Consider the following 21,145-nt stretch of genomic DNA (forward strand, 5'->3'; position numbering starts at 1 on the left):
GAAAATCGAACAATTCAACTCGTGCGTACACACATGAATGTGTTCATAACCTTGTTCTAATGTTAATGAATTTGAGTATTCTAGACTGACCACCATTCTCAAAACCAGTCTAAACACATTCATAAAGCCACCCGGAGTATATGATTTCTGTGTTCCTTCATTTCATAAAGTTATTGAAGAATCATCATTTGTTTGTGAAAATGTTCGTCTGCAGATTTCAGGCACAAATCTGTGCGTATGTGCAAAACTCCTTATCTGACGGCACTCAAATCACCGGGGAGACACGAGGAACTGCCTTTCATGTGTTGTGTTTATTTCTGTAACACGAGATGAAAGATATTTCTTCTGGCGACACAGTGGGCATTCATACATATACACATATATCTAACAAGAACAAGATTATAGAAATAAAAAGGTCAAGCAATCACAATCACTTAATACATTGTTACACAACATCACTAAACTTTCAAATTAACATTAATTGTGAGATTAACATGTATTATTTTACTAGAAAGCCTAATTTTACTGGAGAACATTTCTCACAGGTAAAAGGCAAATGACCCTCTAATTACTTAATGTCACCAACAGAGGTCACACAATTATTTTAATTCTTTTTTATTGCTTTTTGAAGAGAATTTGAAGATGTCTTCTCATTTTACATCACATTATTTAACAATACCTTCCCCACCCCATTTTCTCTCAAAAAATTAACCAAGGAAAGGGAGAATTAAAAAAACAAAAACAAAAAAAACAAACAAACAGGGTATCACAAGTAAGTACCTTTGTTTCTGATTGACTAAATCGTAGAACTTTATCCTTCATTGCAAATCTAATTCTTTCCGACTGCAGATTTGCATGACATCTCTTAACCAAACCGAGTGAGTTGGTGTGTTTTTTTCTCTCTTTCCAGTTAAGAAGGATCAGTCTCCGTGCAAGAAGTGTAACAAATACAATCCCAGAATGTTGACTCTTTGATATCGTTATGCTAACATCCTGAACTCCAAAGAGAGCCAGGACTGGATCTGGGTCCAAAGGTCTTCCCAAAATGTCTTCCCAACAATGATAATGTTTTAAAAAATTGCAAACCAATACGTTAGACATTTCCAAAACATATGTGCCAGTGATGCTCTTGTTTGTCCCACACAATTATTAATTGAATAAAAATGCAGCAATTTTGTTGAAAGATGAAACATTTAACGCTTTTAACCCGGTTCATGTGCATGGTTAGTGGAAGCGAGCCTCTGTGATGTGTGTGTGTTTGTGTTCAGACGTTGACGAGTGCAGCAGTGGAGAGCGTGTGTGTCAGAGGAATGCAGACTGCATCAACCGTCCGGGTGGCTATCAGTGTGAGTGTGCTGATGGGTACAGACTCACACCCCACGGGGCCTGCGCTGGTGAGAGGACGCCAAACACACATTACCACTGCCTTCATGAGTTTGTAGGAAATTAGTTCACCTTATTAAAACACAAATTGGAAAATATTATCTGGAAGTCACTGAGAACAGGCTCATGTCTGTGAGTGACAGCTCCCACTCATCATTTCCAAATGTCTCCAATCACTGTTAATCATGCAAGTTATCTTAAAAGAATTGTGGGTGTTTGTAATGAAACCCAGTTATTTGAGTCTGTCATCTCTGTTCCTCCATAAAGACCGTAACGAGTGTGTGGAGACGCCCAGCGTGTGTCGTCATGGTGACTGTGTGGACATTGCAGGAGGATACGAGTGTGTGTGCCACACCGGCTTCACAGCCACGCTGAACCGCAGGATGTGTGTGGGTAAGACCTCTTCATATCATATCTACTCCATGAGGACCAGTGTTCAGAAGACGCCTGGATGAGGCTGTCATTAAATCTCTGAATCAGGGCTGCTGTATTTCTCCAGAGCAGTTTACTGTAAAGGTGTTCACAGCCAGTGTTTTATCTCCCGCAGATGTCAATGAGTGTTCACGTCAGCCGTGTGGGAACGGCACATGTAAAAACTCTGTTGGCTCTTTCAACTGTCTCTGTCATCCAGGATTTGAGCTCGCCAGTAATAACTACTGTACAGGTAATGATGTTGCTCTGTATAGCACATTTGACCATATATACAGTACCTACCCTCCATTCCTTAAGTAATTTTTTTTTTTTTTCAGTTTGTGTAGGAACTATCTGAAGCTATTTTCATTGCAGGTTTTTGGAATCTGATCAGCTAGTAGTGAAAGATGCTGATGAAAGCTCTTGTGTTCTGTAGATATTGACGAGTGTGCAGTTTTTCACTCTCAGCTCTGCAGGAACGGCCGGTGTGTTAATAGCGTCGGGTCCTTCCTGTGCCTCTGTGGAGAGGGTTATGAACTCAGCCTCGACGGCAAGACCTGTATAGGTGAATTCAGTTTTACTTCTTATTCACTGTGAGGTCTGCCATGTATTATGTGCAGTGCTAGGTAGATTTTTTACAAACTGTAGTTTATTACTGATTACATATTACACGAAGAAAATTGTAGTTTTAAATTTATATATTAGATTACACATTTTAGGTTAGATTACTTTTGACCTTTTTCATCACATTGATTTCAATAGTAGAATATTGTACCATATTGATATAAAAATACAAAGGAACAGAAAATATATTCTGTTCTTTATCAACTACATGAAGTGCACTAAACAGTACATTATATCAGGGTTTTCCAGTCTGGGGTGAAGGATCTGCAGGGGGTTGTTTGATAAAAAGCTAATAATTAATTAAATCTTAAAAATGTCAAATTACAATTTTAATTAATTAATTAAAATTAAAAAGGATTACTAAAAACGATTTGTTTGCCTAAATGTCTTGTGACCATTAACCGACATCTGAGATCCTAATTATTGAAATATTAACTTCAAATCTCAGGGGTGCTTCAAGTAAATATTGTAAGCCAAAGGTGTTTGGCTGACAAAAAAGTAATTTACTTCCATTGTGTGAATAATATGTAATCATGTAATCCCCAAAAAATTACAAGTACTTATTCTTTGGAAGCTGATTATGTAATCCAGATGACATATAATCAGTTGCTGGCCAGCAGTGCCTGTGCTCAGACTGAAGTATCCATCTGAGACTCCTCTTGTTTACATATTAGCAGACACATTTATCCTGAGCCGATTACAAATGAGCAGTTCTCATAATTCATAGTGTTATCTGTTATCACTACTGATGGTATTTCTGTTATCTACCATCCTTTTCATGTAAAATAAACAATGATACTGACAAATTAATAACAATATAGATATTCAGTGTAATTGGACACTATTATTATGTTCTAGGATTTGTAGACTGACGGGAGTCCTATGACAATATCATAAGTGTCTGTCTTGTGTTTCGATAAATGCAGATGTTAACGAGTGTGTAATGATTCCTGGGATATGTGCTCCTGGAACCTGTCTGAATCTGGATGGCTCTTTCAGATGTGTCTGTCCTGATGGGTATATCGTCCACAGTGAGCACTGTGTAGGTAAGAGCTCGAATGCCCAGTAAGAGGTTACACACCTGTGCAATATCACTGAAATGTCAAATGATTCAAAATTGTATCACTTCTCCAATGCATGAACATGTTAGTAAAATGACCCGTGAACACCAGAACTTTCTCAGTATTATACTTATCATCTGAATTGTGAGACAGACAGAGATTGTGAGACAGAGAAGAAATCTGATTATGAGACTTCTCAACTACAGGAAGATCAGTGACCAACTGAAAATGAGTGGAAACATACTGGTAGTTGCTGCAGTAATCAGGGGGAATAAAATGAGTCAAGAGTATCACTAATCACAGTCGGAGATGATGCCCCTAAAAAGTGCACATCTAAATCCCTCATGAGTACGACGTGTGACGTGAGTCCAATAGAACACCTTTAGATTGTTTATTATAGCAACACAACCTCCAGTGAAGCGCTGCTGAGGAATGGCAGGACATCTCCAGAAACACTGGTGCCCTCCATGCCGAGGAGGATTGAGTCTGAACGTACATATTATGCACTGAAAACATACAAGATGTGAATCTCACTAATGAAAGGTTGACTTATTTTTTGTTGAATTAAGTGTATACTATGGCTAATGATATTTAAGTGATATTGCACACGGTTTTGTTGTTTAATGTATGCAATTTTGTTTTATTCTACTATACATGACCATTTTAATTAGTCTTGATATCATTGGATACCTCACTCTCATGTCGTTATGATTTTGTATGACTTTCTTTGTTTTGTGGAGTTGGGGGAAAAAAGCACCCTACATTTTTTTTTTGTATTAAGTATTTCTCTTTTCTCTGAAAATCTTCACATCCTCCCCAGCTTTCCTTGGCATGTTCATGTGAGTTAGTAGTGACATCTGATTCATGAACAAATTATTCTCCGATCTTTATTCTGTTGATCCACAATATGAGTCCATGATCTGGTTCTTCAACTAACTCAAAGTCATATGTTTGGTCCTTTTATGGTGCTTTTGTGTCCGTTTTAAAGCATATTCACATTCTTCTTAAGAGTTTCATGTAAGAGGGAGAGAGTCATACGGGTTTGGAACAACATGAAGCTTATTGAAACATTTAAACCATTCTTTTCCCAGTAGATAGTATGTAAGTACAGTACTGTGTGTGTGTGTGTATCAGATGTGAACGAGTGTTCGGAGGAGCCCGGCATCTGTGCATACGGCTCCTGTTTCAACAGTCTGGGCAGCTTTGAGTGCGTGTGTAAACCTGGATTTGTGCTGTCAGAAGATAGACGCAGATGTTACGGTAATTCATCATAACCCTGTTTATCTGACTAATCTGACTTAATTTTGTCTATAAGTAACTTTACAACTACTGTACACATCAACAAACACTTATTAGAGTATTGGTAGGCTGTAGTAGACTGTTAGTAGACTGTAGTTGTTTAGCTACATATCTTTTAGCTAAATTAATAAAGTGGAATATAGAGAGAAAGTTTTACAAAAATGTTTACAAATAGCATTCTGCTGCATGTGGTCATTTGAGGATGCCTTAAAATAGTATGATTTTTTGCCTTGTGAAAGGAACTGCAATGCTCTGGAATGCTTGATTCTGATTGGCTGACAGACAAAGGTTCAGAGCTGTTTATTAATTAATTAATTTAGTTCCATGCCTCGACTGCTTTACAGTTCCAGATAACTTCCATCTCATAACACCTCCAACCAACAATTCATCCCCATGCATTTGATTTGCCATTTTCAATCTCAAACTTTACAATTAGTGGAAATGTGCAGTTTAATTATACAAAATAAAGCATTGTCAAAACAAAAATAAAATATGATGGTTAGACAAACCATTGCTGTATTGCTAAGGGCCATATGCAGAAACTAACACATGCGCTATCTTGCACACGCAGAATTTGAACCTTTTCGCAACTGAATTCAATATTTTTTAGTCCTGAAAACTTAAAATACATTTTTCAGAAGTGGTACTTTTGAAGTAGTTAAACTAACATGTTTGCTGACTCTGCTGAGTGACAGGTAATTCACTCGTGCTTTCTCTCCAATAACTGCATACAATATCTTCTGTTAGTTCTAAACTGTAATTGTTTCTAAACAAGGTGTGTAAGAAGTAGTTTTAAGGTCAAAAACATGAAGTAAAACATTGTGATTCCTTACATAATGCTCATGGGTATGCCTGCTGTTTGTTGTGTCAGACACTAGAGAGAGCTTCTGTTTCACACGCTTTGAGAATGGCAAGTGCTCTGTCCCGCAGGCGTTCAACACCAGCAAAGCCAAGTGCTGCTGTAGTCTCCTGGCCAGAGAGGGCTGGGGCGACCCCTGCGAGCTGTGCCCTAAACAGCAGCACGGTACCGAGCTCTCCTCTCCTTCATCACCACCGCCACCATCATCACCACTGCGTTCTCACGGTTTCATGTTTCGTGTGTGTGTTCACAGCTGCATTTCAGGATCTGTGTCCGTTCGGCCATGGGATCGTTCCTGGAGTTGGGGACACACGTGAAGGTACTGTGGACTATACGTCTTTTGATTCTTGAAGACTGGTATAGCAATGGGTTGTATATTAATATTAAAATAATGTAATATCTTACTTTAATGCATTAAGACACACTGATTGTCTGTTGCAAAGGAATCACTAAAAACATTAAACCCAGCTGTACAGATTGACCCGCCATATCGCTGTGTGTCTCAGACTTGAACGAGTGTGTGGAGAATCCTGAGATCTGTGTGAACGGCCGCTGCATCAACACGGACGGCTCCTTCCGCTGCGAGTGTCCCGCAGGATACACACTCCACCACACAGGGACACGCTGTGATGGTGAGAGAATGACGAAATTATATGGACAAATAAATAATGAGACATTTTGCAAAATGTCTTCTTTTATGTCATTATTTTAATATTTATGTAAATATGTCTCAAGCCTGTTGACTGTAACAGTGATCATGCCGCCTGAGGTCACAGTCTCTGTTGTGTTGGTTTCTGCTCCGCTTCAGTGTCTCTTATTGACAGATCGCTGTCTGCGTTCCTGGAAGTCACTGCTCATTATCGGCATAAAGTTGTGCTCTGCTCACCAGAAAATCTCTTTGAAAATCAATGACTTCAGGTTCCGCAATTTACTGAGAGTTTTCAACCATGATTTCAGGCCTCTGTGATTTACTCTGTACTTCTCACTTCAGCTGAACTTGCGAGATATTAAGCTGTTCTTTTTAGTTTACATTCAACATGTTCTCTTGATAAATGTTTCTTCTTTTAAAACCAACACTAAGAAAAACACATTAAGTAATCCCTTTGTGGTACAATAAAAAAATATATATATATATGCAAATATATATATGAATGATGTTTTGACATATGTTATCAAAAATAGACTAGTTAGCAGTCTGCCACCCAAAGCAAGAATACAGTTAAATAATTATAAGAGTTTGACTAAGAGCCAAAAAGAGCACCCGTGACTGAGCTCATGGGTTATGAACTGTGTAAAGTGGAAGCTGCGACTGGGATGTTCAGATGTTCTTAAAGGGGGGGTGAAAAGCTCATTTTCACTCAATCTCCTGTTAATCTTGAGTACCTATATAGTAGTATTGCATCCTTCATATCTCCAAAAAGTCTTTAGTTTTATTATATTTATAAAAGAAAGATAGGCTGTACCGAGTCTTTCCGGAAAAATCAGAGCGTCTGGAGGCGGGCCGTGTGGGCGAAGCCAGAGCCATAGAGAGAATCCGTCGATCTGGGCTTTGTTTATAAAACATTCATTGTCGAAATGCAGGGAACAAACAGTCTACACAACTCGTTTTTGCCCCGGAAAAACAATCTGCATCCACTGTTCCTAACGCTGGGTTCTTTGGGAAGCTGAACATGGTAAGCTTTCCCTCACATCCAAAAACACACTATGCAGCGCTGCCGATGATTTCCTGTTGAAGCGCGTTGATGTGCGCGGTCTCGCTCTCCTCTGGTCGACGTGTGCACGGGCGAGCTTTTCCGGGAGAAATGCTCATATAAGGAGTTCCACTCTGGTCTACGTCATTAGATCCACGGTCGAAAAAAAACCAGCCGAAACTTGTACCAACCCGGAAGTAAGATTTTCGGCACAGAAATTCTCCGTTATTCGTCCAAAATATTTTTTAAAAACTTTGGCCATGTTAAGCATGAGAATCCATCTCTTTAACACTGTAAACAACTCTGAATACATGAAACACCATTGTACCCCCCCTTTAAGGCATCTCAGCTCAGTTGTCTCCACCAATTACAATCTAAAACCACTGTTGGCCAAACCGTTCTCGTCGCGTTCTCTATTGCGTTCCATTCAAGGTCAGCTGGTGCGTTTATGGTTTCATTCTCCACTGTGGAGCTGATAACAGCTTTCCCCCTCAATCCAAAGTCAGGTGAATACACATGGATTAGATGACAGATTTTTCTGAACCATTAAATCTATATTTCAACTGGGAAATATTCTATTATCAAATTTGTCAACATGTCCAGCCAACAGCTTTCTGTTCTCTGTGTGTGTGCAGATATTGACGAGTGTTCAGTGGGAAACCCGTGTGGAAACGGCTCATGCTCAAATGTGATTGGAGCTTTTGAGTGTGTGTGTGAGGAGGGGTTTGAGCCCGGACCAATGATGAGCTGTGAAGGTCAGCTGACCAAAACACCTGAACATCTTCATTAAACCAGCTTTCAGTGCACTCAAAGAGCTGCTGTGTAATAGACGTGTATGATATTATCTTTCATAATGTTCTCTTTTGTCTATATTTGACAATGCTGCCAATTGATTTTAACCAAATTAGTTACATATTATTCTAATTAATTAATCAAATTACAGTAGTCAACATTTGAAGTGGATCAGAAAAGTTAAGCAAAGTTGTCCTAAGACAAGAATGGGTATTGTTCAAAATGTATGTATAACTTTGATGAAAGGTTTTGATCCACTTCAAATGTCGACTACTGCAAATATCAAAATCAGTATTTGCTGTGAATACTGTAGCCCCCAAATGAAGTTAATTCAAATGCATGGCATTGTTTGTGGCAAATGAATGAATCATTGAATAGTTAAACATTTGCTTAGAAGTCAGTATATGCATGCACATGATCAGACCTACAGGAAACCTTCCTCAAATGACCCTGTTCATACAGATGTGCATCTTTGACTGATTGTGTGTCATCACTGATTGTCCAGATGTGAATGAATGTGACCAGAATCCTCTGCTCTGTGCGTTCCGCTGCGTTAACACTTTCGGGGCGTACGAATGCAGCTGTCCGTACGGTTACACCCTGCGGGAGGATGGACGCATGTGTCAGGGTACGACATATCATCAATCAATGAGTTTGTCATAACACTTTCCAACCCTTAGCGATCGCAGTATACAAGGCTAACGTAAATGCATATGTGTGCATGAATGTGTTATTGTAAGAGTATTCCAGCATTGGTGATGACGTTGAGCTCCTCTGTGTTCAGATGTAGACGAGTGTGCAGAGGATCTTCATAACTGTGACTCCAGAGGAATGGAGTGTAACAACTTAATCGGCACCTTCATGTGTGTTTGTCCGGCCGGGATGATCCGCAGGATGAATGAAGATGTATGTCAAGGTAAAAACTGATCTGCATTGCTATTCACTTTTACAAACACTCTTGAAGATTATTGAACTGAATCAACACTGAACTGACTTCAGCTGAACAATGACACTATTGTCTTTTTAGTTTGCATCATTGATCATTATTTTCCTGTTTATCATGGTTAAGCTGCTTTGAAACAGTCTGTATTGTATAAAGCACAATAGAAATAAAGGTGACTTGACTTGATTAGTGAGAATAGTTGGGTAGGTTAGTGTGGTGTAGGGATGGCAGAGTTGGCTACACCTGTTGTACACTGCATACACCAATAAAGCCACCGACTACTGATCACACTAGACTGGAAAAGAATGGGTAACACTTTATTTCGATAGTCTACTTTACACATTCTAACAACTACATATCAGCTTATTCTACTAACCCGAACCATGACACCTAACCCTAACAGTCTATTACATTCAACTAATACTCTAATGTGAGTTAGTAGACATGTAGTTGCAAATTTACTTATAGTTGGTAGAATGTCCAAAGTAGAGCATCAAAATAATGTTGAGTCTTACCAAAAAAAAAATCTATATATTTTATTCATTGTCATTCCCTTTTTTATCTTGTTCTTCTTTACAGATGAAAATGAATGCTTGACTCAGCCCGGGGTGTGTGAGAACGGCCGGTGTGTGAACACTGTCGGAAGCTACATGTGTGAATGTGGCATTGGGTTCAAAACTGACTCTACAGCCACGAAATGTCTTGGTAAAACCTCTTTCTCGAATCTCTATGGAAAGTTATGCAGGGGATGGCATCAGCCTCGTTGAAAAAAATGACAAAAAGCAATATTAAGCATAGCATTAGTTCTGGCAGGTCACGTTAGTCAAGCTCGCATCAGTGACTCTCAGCTGATCCACGTCTACCTATAGGAATATGACACCTATCACCGTATACATATATAAGCTCCTTCAGTATTATCAGCAGAAATTCTCGAATTGTGTTGTACTTTAAAATCTTGAATTATTGATATCTGCAATACATTCATGTTGGTTCTGTTCTGTTACCCTAAGGGGGGTTATTGTTGCTCTTATCCATGCTAGGCTGCACGGATGCACAGGGAGTTCTCGCCCAGAACAGAACCATACCGCCAATCCAAGCTGTATGCTCACGGGTGGCATTCCGTCAATCGTATTTGACGATAGTGGTCCTGACAGCAATATCATATATAAGCATATAGCCTTCGATATTAATAGAAACTAACCATATTATAATCAAAAATAAGTTGTATTATGTTAAAGTGCGATTTTGTCGTAAAAATATACATATTTAAAACTTTATAAATGAAAATATCATTACTACGTCATACGCCGGCATCCATCTGCCGTGAACGTGCGTCGACCGTTGCCGGAAGCAAGATTTAAATATGTATATTTTTACGACAAAACCGCACGGATTACCCTCAGAAGGCCTTCGTTTATCCCCCCGGAGGCGGATGGACTACTTTTGTGAAGGATGCATGCACATTTTGGGACTTGAAGGAGGTGGACCCCATAACTTCACATTATAACCACTGAAAGATCTAAGACATTTTGTAAAAAAACTGAAAATGTGTTCGTCTGAAAAAAGATTGACATATGCATCTCGAACGGCTTGAGGGTGAGTAAATCATGGGTTAAATATCATTTTTGGCCGAACTATCCCTTTAAGACAGTAGATCAGATCTGTGCACATTGTTGTTGTTGCATATGTTGCACAAGGTTACTTTGTGTTACTATATTACTTTTCATTCTTAAAAGTAAGTTTTATGCATCATAATAAACAACAAGTTGCGATAAAAATCACAATTTATTAGTTGTTTACAGTTGTTGTAAATAATTTTAATGGATTTGCAGAGTCATACATTTTAATTTTATTAATCAGATGGTCAATTAAACATTTAGTTGATTAAAACATAACATTTTAATTTTTCTGTGTGATGGATAATTAAGAATTAAATCACTGAGTGCGGGTTCTCCAGTAAAGTGTAGATGTAATGTGAAGCAGCGGCTCCACCATAACAAGAACAGCAATGTACAGTGAGACACTTAAGATTATTAAGTCATTGATTATTGAAATAATTGGAATGGAATTGAAAATATAATGATACGAATATTTTTCTATTAGTCTGCTTTTACATTTGTGTATATCTATTTTGACATGCCATATCTTTGTCCCGTGCTAGTATCACTATGTCAATTGCAATTGTTTATTAAATGTTTATTCACATTTTAATTTTGCAACAGTAAAATTAAAATGTGATGTTTAATAAACTTTAATCTAAAGTTCAGGAAAATATTTAATTGTCTTATTTAGTTGCATAGTTCTAATGTACTGTCTTAATATAATAATTATCATGATATGGTTGGTTTCTGTTAATATTAAAGCCTACATGCTTAATATTTTAGCATGTTTGACACATTTTGTATCGGGGGTCCCTGCTCCGTGCCTCTATCGCCCTTAAAAACGCTGAACACCCTTGCGCTACGCCACTGGATAGAGGTATACTTTGTAATACTGTCTCTGTTGTGATGTGAGTTGACTGGTGTTGTGATGTGAGTTGACTGGTGTTGTGATGTGAGTTGACTGGTGTTGTGATGTGTGTTGACTGGTGTGAGTTGACTGGTGTTGTGATGTGAGTTGACTGGTGTTGTGATGTGTGTTGACTGGTGTGAGTTGACTGGTGTTGTGATGTGAGTTGACTGGTGTGAGTTGACTGGTGTTGTGATGTGAGTTGACTGGTGTTGTGATGTGAGTTGACTGGTGTTGTGATGTGTGTTGACTGGTGTTGTGATGTGTGTTGACTGGTGTGAGTTGACTGGTGTTGTGATGTGAGTTGACTGGTGTGAGTTGACTGGTGTTGTGATGTGAGTTGACTGGTGTTGTGATGTGTGTTGACTGGTGTGAGTTGACTGGTGTTGTGATGTGAGTTGACTGGTGTTGTGATGTGTGTTGACTGGTGTGAGTTGACTGGTGTTGTGATGTGAGTTGACTGGTGTGAGTTGACTGGTGTTGTGATGTGAGTTGACTGGTGTTGTGATGTGAGTTGACTGGTGTTGTGATGTGTGTTGACTGGTGTTGTGATGTGAGTTGACTGGTGTTGTGATGTGTGTTGACTGGTGTTGTGATGTGAGTTGACTGGTGTTGTGATGTGAGTTGACTGGTGTGAGTTGACTGGTGTTGTGATGTGAGTTGACTGGTGTTGTGATGTGAGTTGACTGGTGTTGTGATGTGTGTTGACTGGTGTTGTGATGTGAGTTGACTGGTGTTGTGATGTGAGTTGACTGGTGTGAGTTGACTGGTGTTGTGATGTGAGTTGACTGGTGTTGTGATGTGAGTTGACTGGTGTTGTGATGTGAGTTGACTGGTGTTGTGATGTGTGTTGACTGGTGTTGTGATGTGAGTTGACTGGTGTTGTGATGTGTGTTGACTGGTGTTGTGATGTGAGTTGACTGGTGTTGTGATGTGAGTTGACTGGTGTGAGTTGACTGGTGTTGTGATGTGAGTTGACTGGTGTTGTGATGTGTGTTGACTGGTGTGAGTTGACTGGTGTTGTGATGTGTGTTGACTGGTGTTGTGATGTGAGTTGACTGGTGTTGTGATGTGAGTTGACTGGTGTTGTGATGTGAGTTGACTGGTGTTGTGATGTGAGTTGACTGGTGTTGTGATGTGTGTTGACTGGTGTTGTGATGTGAGTTGACTGGTGTTGTGATGTGTGTTGACTGGTGTGAGTTGACTGGTGTTGTGATGTGAGTTGACTGGTGTTGTGATGTGTGTTGACTGGTGTGAGTTGACTGGTGTTGTGATGTGAGTTGACTGGTGTGAGTTGACTGGTGTTGTGATGTGAGTTGACTGGTGTTGTGATGTGAGTTGACTGGTGTTGTGATGTGTGTTGACTGGTGTTGTGATGTGTGTTGACTGGTGTGAGTTGACTGGTGTTGTGATGTGAGTTGACTGGTGTGAGTTGACTGGTGTTGTGATGTGAGTTGACTGGTGTTGTGATGTGTGTTGACTGGTGTGAGTTGACTGGTGTTGTGATGTGAGTTGACTGGTGTTGTGATGTGTGTTGACTGGTGTGAGTTGACTGGTGTTGTGATGTGAGTTGACTGGTGTGAGTTGACTGGTGTTGTGATGTGAGTTGACTGGTGTTGTGATGTGAGTTGACTGGTGTTGTGATGTGTGTTGACTGGTGTTGTGATGTGAGTTGACTGGTGTTGTGATGTGTGTTGACTGGTGTTGTGATGTGAGTTGACTGGTGTTGTGATGTGAGTTGACTGGTGTTGTGATGTGAGTTGACTGGTGTTGTGATGTGTGTTGACTGGTGTTGTGATGTGAGTTGACTGGTGTTGTGATGTGAGTTGACTGGTGTGAGTTGACTGGTGTTGTGATGTGAGTTGACTGGTGTTGTGATGTGAGTTGACTGGTGTTGTGATGTGAGTTGACTGGTGTTGTGATGTGTGTTGACTGGTGTTGTGATGTGAGTTGACTGGTGTTGTGATGTGTGTTGACTGGTGTTGTGATGTGAGTTGACTGGTGTTGTGATGTGAGTTGACTGGTGTGAGTTGACTGGTGTTGTGATGTGAGTTGACTGGTGTTGTGATGTGTGTTGACTGGTGTGAGTTGACTGGTGTTGTGATGTGTGTTGACTGGTGTTGTGATGTGAGTTGACTGGTGTTGTGATGTGAGTTGACTGGTGTTGTGATGTGAGTTGACTGGTGTTGTGATGTGAGTTGACTGGTGTTGTGATGTGTGTTGACTGGTGTTGTGATGTGAGTTGACTGGTGTTGTGATGTGAGTTGACTGGTGTGAGTTGACTGGTGTTGTGATGTGAGTTGACTGGTGTTGTGATGTGTGTTGACTGGTGTGAGTTGACTGGTGTTGTGATGTGAGTTGACTGGTGTTGTGATGTGTGTTGACTGGTGTTGTGATGTGAGTTGACTGGTGTTGTGATGTGAGTTGACTGGTGTTGTGATGTGTGTTGACTGGTGTGAGTTGACTGGTGTTGTGATGTGTGTTGACTGGTGTGAGTTGACTGGTGTTGTGATGTGTGTTGACTGGTGTTGTGATGTGAGTTGACTGGTGTTGTGATGTGTGTTGACTGGTGTTGTGATGTGTGTTGACTGGTGTTGTGATGTGTGTTGACTGGTGTGAGTTGACTGGTGTTGTGATGTGAGTTGACTGGTGTTGTGATGTGTGTTGACTGGTGTTGTGATGTGAGTTGACTGATGTTGTGATGTGTGTTGACTGGTGTTGTGATGTGAGTTGACTGATGTTGTGATGTGAGTTGACTGGTGTTGTGATGTGTGTTGACTGGTGTGAGTTGACTGGTGTTGTGATGTGTGTTGACTGGTGTGAGTTGACTGGTGTTGTGATGTGTGTTGACTGATGTGAGTTGACTGGTGTTGTGATGTGTGTTGACTGGTGTGAGTTGACTGGTGTTGTGATGTGAGTTGACTGGTGTGAGTTGACTGGTGTTGTGATGTGAGTTGACTGGTGTTGTGATGTGAGTTGACTGGTGTTGTGATGTGTGTTGACTGGTGTTGTGATGTGTGTTGACTGGTGTTGTGATGTGTGTTGACTGGTGTGAGTTGACTGGTGTTGTGATGTGAGTTGACTGGTGTTGTGATGTGTGTTGACTGGTGTTGTGATGTGAGTTGACTGATGTTGTGATGTGTGTTGACTGGTGTTGTGATGTGAGTTGACTGGTGTTGTGATGTGTGTTGACTGGTGTTGTGATGTGTGTTGACTGGTGTGAGTTGACTGGTGTTGTGATGTGAGTTGACTGGTGTTGTGATGTGTGTTGACTGGTGTGAGTTGACTGGTGTTGTGATGTGAGTTGACTGGTGTTGTGATGTGAGTTGACTGGTGTTGTGATGTGAGTTGACTGGTGTTGTGATGTGTGTTGACTGGTGTGAGTTGACTGGTGTTGTGATGTGTGTTGACTGGTGTGAGTTGACTGGTGTTGTGATGTGAGTTGACTGGTGTTGTGATGTGAGTTGACTGGTGTTGTGATGTGAGTTGACTGGTGTGAGTTGACTGGTGTTGTGATGTGTGTTGTTGACTGGTGTTGTGATGTGTGTTGACTGGTGTGAGTTGACTGGTGTTGTGATGTGAGTTGACTGGTGTTGTGATGTGTGTTGACTGGTGTGAGTTGACTGGTGTTGTGATGTGTGTTGACTGGTGTGAGTTGACTGGTGTTGTGATGTGAGTTGACTGGTGTTGTGATGTGTGTTGACTGGTGTGAGTTGACTGGTGTTGTGATGTGTGTTGACTGGTGTGAGTTGACTGGTGTTGTGATGTGTGTTGACTGGTGTTGTGATGTGAGTTGACTGGTGTGAGTTGACTGGTGTTGTGATGTGAGTTGACTGGTGTTGTGATGTGTGTTGACTGGTGTGAGTTGACTGGTGTTGTGATGTGTGTTGACTGGTGTTGTGATGTGAGTTGACTGGTGTTGTGATGTGTGTTGACTGGTGTTGTGATGTGTGTTGACTGGTGTTGTGATGTGTGTTGACTGGTGTGAGTTGACTGGTGTTGTGATGTGAGTTGACTGGTGTTGTGATGTGTGTTGACTGGTGTGAGTTGACTGGTGTTGTGATGTGAGTTGACTGGTGTTGTGATGTGAGTTGACTGGTGTTGTGATGTGAGTTGACTGGTGTTGTGATGTGTGTTGACTGGTGTGAGTTGACTGGTGTTGTGATGTGTGTTGACTGGTGTGAGTTGACTGGTGTTGTGATGTGAGTTGACTGGTGTTGTGATGTGAGTTGACTGGTGTTGTGATGTGAGTTGACTGGTGTGAGTTGACTGGTGTTGTGATGTGTGTTGTTGACTGGTGTTGTGATGTGTGTTGACTGGTGTGAGTTGACTGGTGTTGTGATGTGAGTTGACTGGTGTTGTGATGTGTGTTGACTGGTGTGAGTTGACTGGTGTTGTGATGTGTGTTGACTGGTGTGAGTTGACTGGTGTTGTGATGTGAGTTGACTGGTGTTGTGATGTGTGTTGACTGGTGTTGTGATGTGTGTTGACTGGTGTGAGTTGACTGGTGTTGTGATGTGTGTTGACTGGTGTGAGTTGACTGGTGTTGTGATGTGTGTTGACTGGTGTTGTGATGTGAGTTGACTGGTGTGAGTTGACTGGTGTTGTGATGTGAGTTGACTGGTGTTGTGATGTGTGTTGACTGGTGTGAGTTGACTGGTGTTGTGATGTGAGTTGACTGGTGTTGTGATGTGTGTTGACTGGTGTGAGTTGACTGGTGTTGTGATGTGAGTTGACTGGTGTTGTGATGTGAGTTGACTGGTGTTGTGATGTGAGTTGACTGATGTTGTGATGTGTGTTGACTGGTGTTGTGATGTGAGTTGACTGGTGTTGTGATGTGTGTTGTTGACTGGTGTTGTGATGTGTGTTGACTGGTGTGAGTTGACTGATGTTGTGATGTGTGTTGACTGGTGTTGTGATGTGAGTTGACTGGTGTTGTGATGTGTGTTGACTGGTGTTGTGATGTGTGTTGACTGGTGTGAGTTGACTGGTGTTGTGATGTGAGTTGACTGGTGTTGTGATGTGAGTTGACTGGTGTGAGTTGACTGGTGTTGTGATGTGTGTTGACTGGTGTGAGTTGACTGGTGTTGTGATGTGAGTTGACTGGTGTTGTGATGTGTGTTGACTGGTGTTGTGATGTGAGTTGACTGGTGTTGTGATGTGTGTTGACTGGTGTTGTGATGTGTGTTGACTGGTGTTGTGATGTGTGTTGACTGGTGTGAGTTGACTGGTGTTGTGATGTGAGTTGACTGGTGTTGTGATGTGTGTTGACTGGTGTGAGTTGACTGGTGTTGTGATGTGAGTTGAGTGGTGTGAGTTGACTGGTGTTGTGATGTGAGTTGACTGGTGTGAGTTGACTGTTGACTGGTGTGAGTTGACTGGTGTTGTGATGTGAGTTGACTGGTGTGAGTTGACTGGTGTTGTGATGTGAGTTGACTGGTGTTGTGATGTGTGTTGACTGGTGTGAGTTGACTGGTGTTGTGATGTGTGTTGACTGGTGTGAGTTGACTGGTGTTGTGATGTGTGTTGACTGGTGTGAGTTGACTGGTGTTGTGATGTGAGTTGACTGGTGTTGTGATGTGTGTTGACTGGTGTTGTGATGTGAGTTGACTGATGTTGTGATGTGTGTTGACTGGTGTTGTGATGTGAGTTGACTGGTGTGAGTTGACTGGTGTTGTGATGTGAGTTGACTGGTGTTGTGATGTGTGTTGACTGGTGTTGTGATGTGAGTTGACTGGTGTTGTGATGTGAGTTGACTGGTGTTGTGATGTGAGTTGACTGGTGTTGTGATGTGAGTTGACTGGTGTTGTGATGTGAGTTGACTGGTGTTGTGATGTGTGTTGACTGGTGTGAGTTGACTGGTGTTGTGATGTGAGTTGACTGGTGTGAGTTGACTGGTGTTGTGATGTGTGTTGTGATGTGAGTTGACTGGTGTGAGTTGACTGGTGTTGTGATGTGAGTTGACTGGTGTGAGTTGACTGGTGTTGTGATGTGAGTTGACTGGTGTTGTGATGTGAGTTGACTGGTGTTGTGATGTGAGTTGACTGGTGTTGTGATGTGTGTTGACTGGTGTGAGTTGACTGGTGTTGTGATGTGAGTTGACTGGTGTGAGTTGACTGGTGTTGTGATGTGAGTTGACTGGTGTTGTGATGTGAGTTGACTGGTGTTGTGATGTGTGTTGACTGGTGTTGTGATGTGAGTTGACTGGTGTTGTGATGTGAGTTGACTGGTGTTGTGATGTGAGTTGACTGGTGTTGTGATGTGTGTTGACTGGTGTGAGTTGACTGGTGTTGTGATGTGTGTTGACTGGTGTGAGTTGACTGGTGTTGTGATGTGTGTTGACTGGTGTGAGTTGACTGGTGTTGTGATGTGTGTTGACTGGTGTTGTGATGTGAGTTGACTGGTGTTGTGATGTGAGTTGACTGGTGTTGTGATGTGAGTTGACTGGTGTTGTGATGTGTGTTGACTGGTGTTGTGATGTGAGTTGACTGGTGTTGTGATGTGAGTTGACTGGTGTTGTGATGTGAGTTGACTGGTGTTGTGATGTGTGTTGACTGGTGTGAGTTGACTGGTGTTGTGATGTGTGTTGACTGATGTGAGTTGACTGGTGTTGTGATGTGAGTTGACTGGTGTTGTGATGTGAGTTGACTGGTGTTGTGATGTGAGTTGACTGGTGTGAGTTGACTGGTGTTGTGATGTGAGTTGACTGGTGTGAGATGACTGGTGTTGTGATGTGTGTTGACTGGTGTGAGTTGACTGATGTTGTGATGTGAGTTGACTGGTGTGAGTTGACTGGTGTTGTGATGTGAGTTGACTGGTGTTGTGATGTGAGTTGACTGGTGTGAGTTGACTGGTGTGAGTTGACTGGTGTTGTGATGTGAGTTGACTGGTGTTGTGATGTGAGTTGACTGGTGTTGTGATGTGTGTTGACTGGTGTGAGATGACTGGTGTTGTGATGTGTGTTGACTGGTGTGAGTTGACTGATGTTGTGATGTGAGTTGACTGGTGTGAGTTGACTGGTGTTGTGATGTGAGTTGACTGGTGTTGTGATGTGTGTTGACTGGTGTGAGTTGACTGGTGTTGTGATGTGTGTTGACTGGTGTGAGTTGACTGGTGTTGTGATGTGTGTTGACTGGTGTGAGTTGACTGGTGTTGTGATGTGAGTTGACTGGTGTTGTGATGTGTGTTGACTGGTGTTGTGATGTGAGTTGACTGGTGTTGTGATGTGAGTTGACTGGTGTTGTGATGTGAGTTGACTGGTGTGAGTTGACTGGTGTTGTGATGTGAGTTGACTGGTGTGAGTTGACTGGTGTTGTGATGTGTGTTGACTGGTGTTGTGATGTGAGTTGACTGGTGTGAGTTGACTGGTGTTGTGATGTGAGTTGACTGGTGTTGTGATGTGTGTTGACTGGTGTTGTGATGTGAGTTGACTGGTGTTGTGATGTGAGTTGACTGGTGTTGTGATGTGAGTTGACTGGTGTTGTGATGTGAGTTGACTGGTGTTGTGATGTGAGTTGACTGGTGTTGTGATGTGTGTTGACTGGTGTTGTGATGTGAGTTGACTGGTGTTGTGATGTGAGTTGACTGGTGTTGTGATGTGAGTTGACTGGTGTTGTGATGTGTGTTGACTGGTGTGAGTTGACTGGTGTTGTGATGTGAGTTGACTGGTGTTGTGATGTGTGTTGACTGGTGTGAGATGACTGGTGTTGTGATGTGAGTTGACTGGTGTTGTGATGTGAGTTGACTGGTGTGAGTTGACTGGTGTTGTGATGTGTGTTGACTGGTGTGAGTTGACTGATGTTGTGATGTGAGTTGACTGGTGTTGTGATGTGAGTTGACTGGTGTTGTGATGTGAGTTGACTGGTGTTGTGATGTGAGTTGACTGGTGTTGTGATGTGTGTTGACTGGTGTGAGTTGACTGGTGTTGTGATGTGTGTTGACTGATGTGAGTTGACTGGTGTTGTGATGTGTGTTGACTGGTGTGAGTTGACTGGTGTTGTGATGTGTGTTGACTGGTGTTGTGATGTGAGTTGACTGGTGTTGTGATGTGAGTTGACTGGTGTTGTGATGTGAGTTGACTGGTGTTGTGATGTGTGTTGACTGGTGTTGTGATGTGAGTTGACTGGTGTTGTGATGTGAGTTGACTGGTGTTGTGATGTGAGTTGACTGGTGTGAGTTGACTGGTGTTGTGATGTGAGTTGACTGGTGTTGTGATGTGTGTTGACTGGTGTGAGATGACTGGTGTTGTGATGTGAGTTGACTGGTGTTGTGATGTGAGTTGACTGGTGTGAGTTGACTGGTGTTGTGATGTGTGTTGACTGGTGTGAGTTGACTGGTGTTGTGATGTGTGTTGACTGGTGTGAGTTGACTGGTGTTGTGATGTGTGTTGACTGGTGTGAGTTGACTGGTGTTGTGATGTGTGTTGACTGGTGTTGTGATGTGAGTTGACTGGTGTTGTGATGTGTGTTGACTGGTGTGAGTTGACTGGTGTTGTGATGTGTGTTGACTGGTGTGAGTTGACTGGTGTTGTGATGTGAGTTGACTGGTGTGAGTTGACTGGTGTTGTGATGTGTGTCCCTCAGATCACAGGACAGGCGTGTGTTTCTCTGAGGTCCTGCACAGCATGTGTGAGATGTCCTCCAGCAGGCGTGCTCCTGTGAGCAGGTCTCAGTGCTGCTGTAGTGGAGGCCGAGGCTGGGGTGAACAGTGTGACCTCTGCCCTCTGCCGGACACTGCCAGCCTGAAAAAGCTCTGCCCGTATGGCCATGGCTATGCCACTGACGGATCAGGTGAAGAATCACACTCCTGACCAGCTTCACAAAAACAGCAGCGACACAAAGCTCAAATCTGATTGGTTGGTGCATCACAGGCACTATTTGGTGTCTTTAAAGATATAGGGCCTTATCATACACCTGGCTCAATGTAGCGCCAGGCAAGTGTTTTTTGCTAGTTTCAGCCTGACGCAGTTTTCATTTTCACGTCCTGCGCCACATTGTTTAAATAGCAAATGCATTTGCGCCCATTTGTGCGCCCATGGGCTGCTGGTCTGAAAACCAGGTGTGTGTTCAGGCGCATTGTTGGAGCGTTGCTATTTTGAGGAACTGAAACAGACTGAGACATTGACCAACTGAAACCTGGTCTAAAACCAATGGCGCAATATTTTTTTTTGTTATTTAAAGAGTGCGTTAGTAATATGCGCCTATAGGCAGGTTCACAACGCTTATTACACACACATGGACGTACAGCAGCACACAAACATGCCAAATGTTCAAAATAAAAGGATTACAATGTAAAAGATTAATATTGTATACATAAAGATATCATGGAATCTGGCTTGTCCTGTAGTTGGTCTACTTGCGCACATTAACCTCGCGCACGAGCAGATCCATTTCCTGGATTCCTGAAAAGTGGATTCGGACACGCCCTAAGTGCGCTTGCGACATGCGCTTTAGACCATGCGCTTAGGTCCTTAAAATAGGTCCCTTAAAGTCTCTAAACATCTAAAACAGAAAATTCAAAGAAATACGCAGAGCACCTTAAATGGAGGCAGGGCAGGTCATTAGGTCATTGACTT

At 41.9% G+C, this 21,145-nt stretch overlaps 1 protein-coding gene across 1 annotated transcript in view; it reads left to right on the top strand.

Moving 5' to 3' along the window:
- fbn2a (fibrillin 2a) overlaps positions 1-21,145 on the top strand; it is a 147,186-nt gene that overhangs the window by 109,211 nt on the left and 16,830 nt on the right. Inside the window, exons 45-58 of the mRNA XM_079860862.1 lie at positions 1,269-1,394; positions 1,651-1,776; positions 1,931-2,047; positions 2,231-2,359; positions 3,345-3,464; positions 4,614-4,739; positions 5,650-5,802; positions 5,891-5,956; positions 6,144-6,269; positions 7,964-8,083; positions 8,626-8,748; positions 8,905-9,036; positions 9,643-9,768; positions 20,154-20,360. Coding sequence (XP_079716988.1) covers positions 1,269-1,394; positions 1,651-1,776; positions 1,931-2,047; positions 2,231-2,359; positions 3,345-3,464; positions 4,614-4,739; positions 5,650-5,802; positions 5,891-5,956; positions 6,144-6,269; positions 7,964-8,083; positions 8,626-8,748; positions 8,905-9,036; positions 9,643-9,768; positions 20,154-20,360 — 1,797 coding nt within the window. The remainder of the gene's footprint in view (positions 1-1,268; positions 1,395-1,650; positions 1,777-1,930; positions 2,048-2,230; positions 2,360-3,344; positions 3,465-4,613; positions 4,740-5,649; positions 5,803-5,890; positions 5,957-6,143; positions 6,270-7,963; positions 8,084-8,625; positions 8,749-8,904; positions 9,037-9,642; positions 9,769-20,153; positions 20,361-21,145) is intronic.

The sequence above is a fragment of the Squalius cephalus genome (assembly GCF_949319135.1).
Source record: "Squalius cephalus genome assembly, chromosome: 24".
NCBI classification, from domain to species: Eukaryota; Metazoa; Chordata; class Actinopteri; order Cypriniformes; family Leuciscidae; genus Squalius; species Squalius cephalus.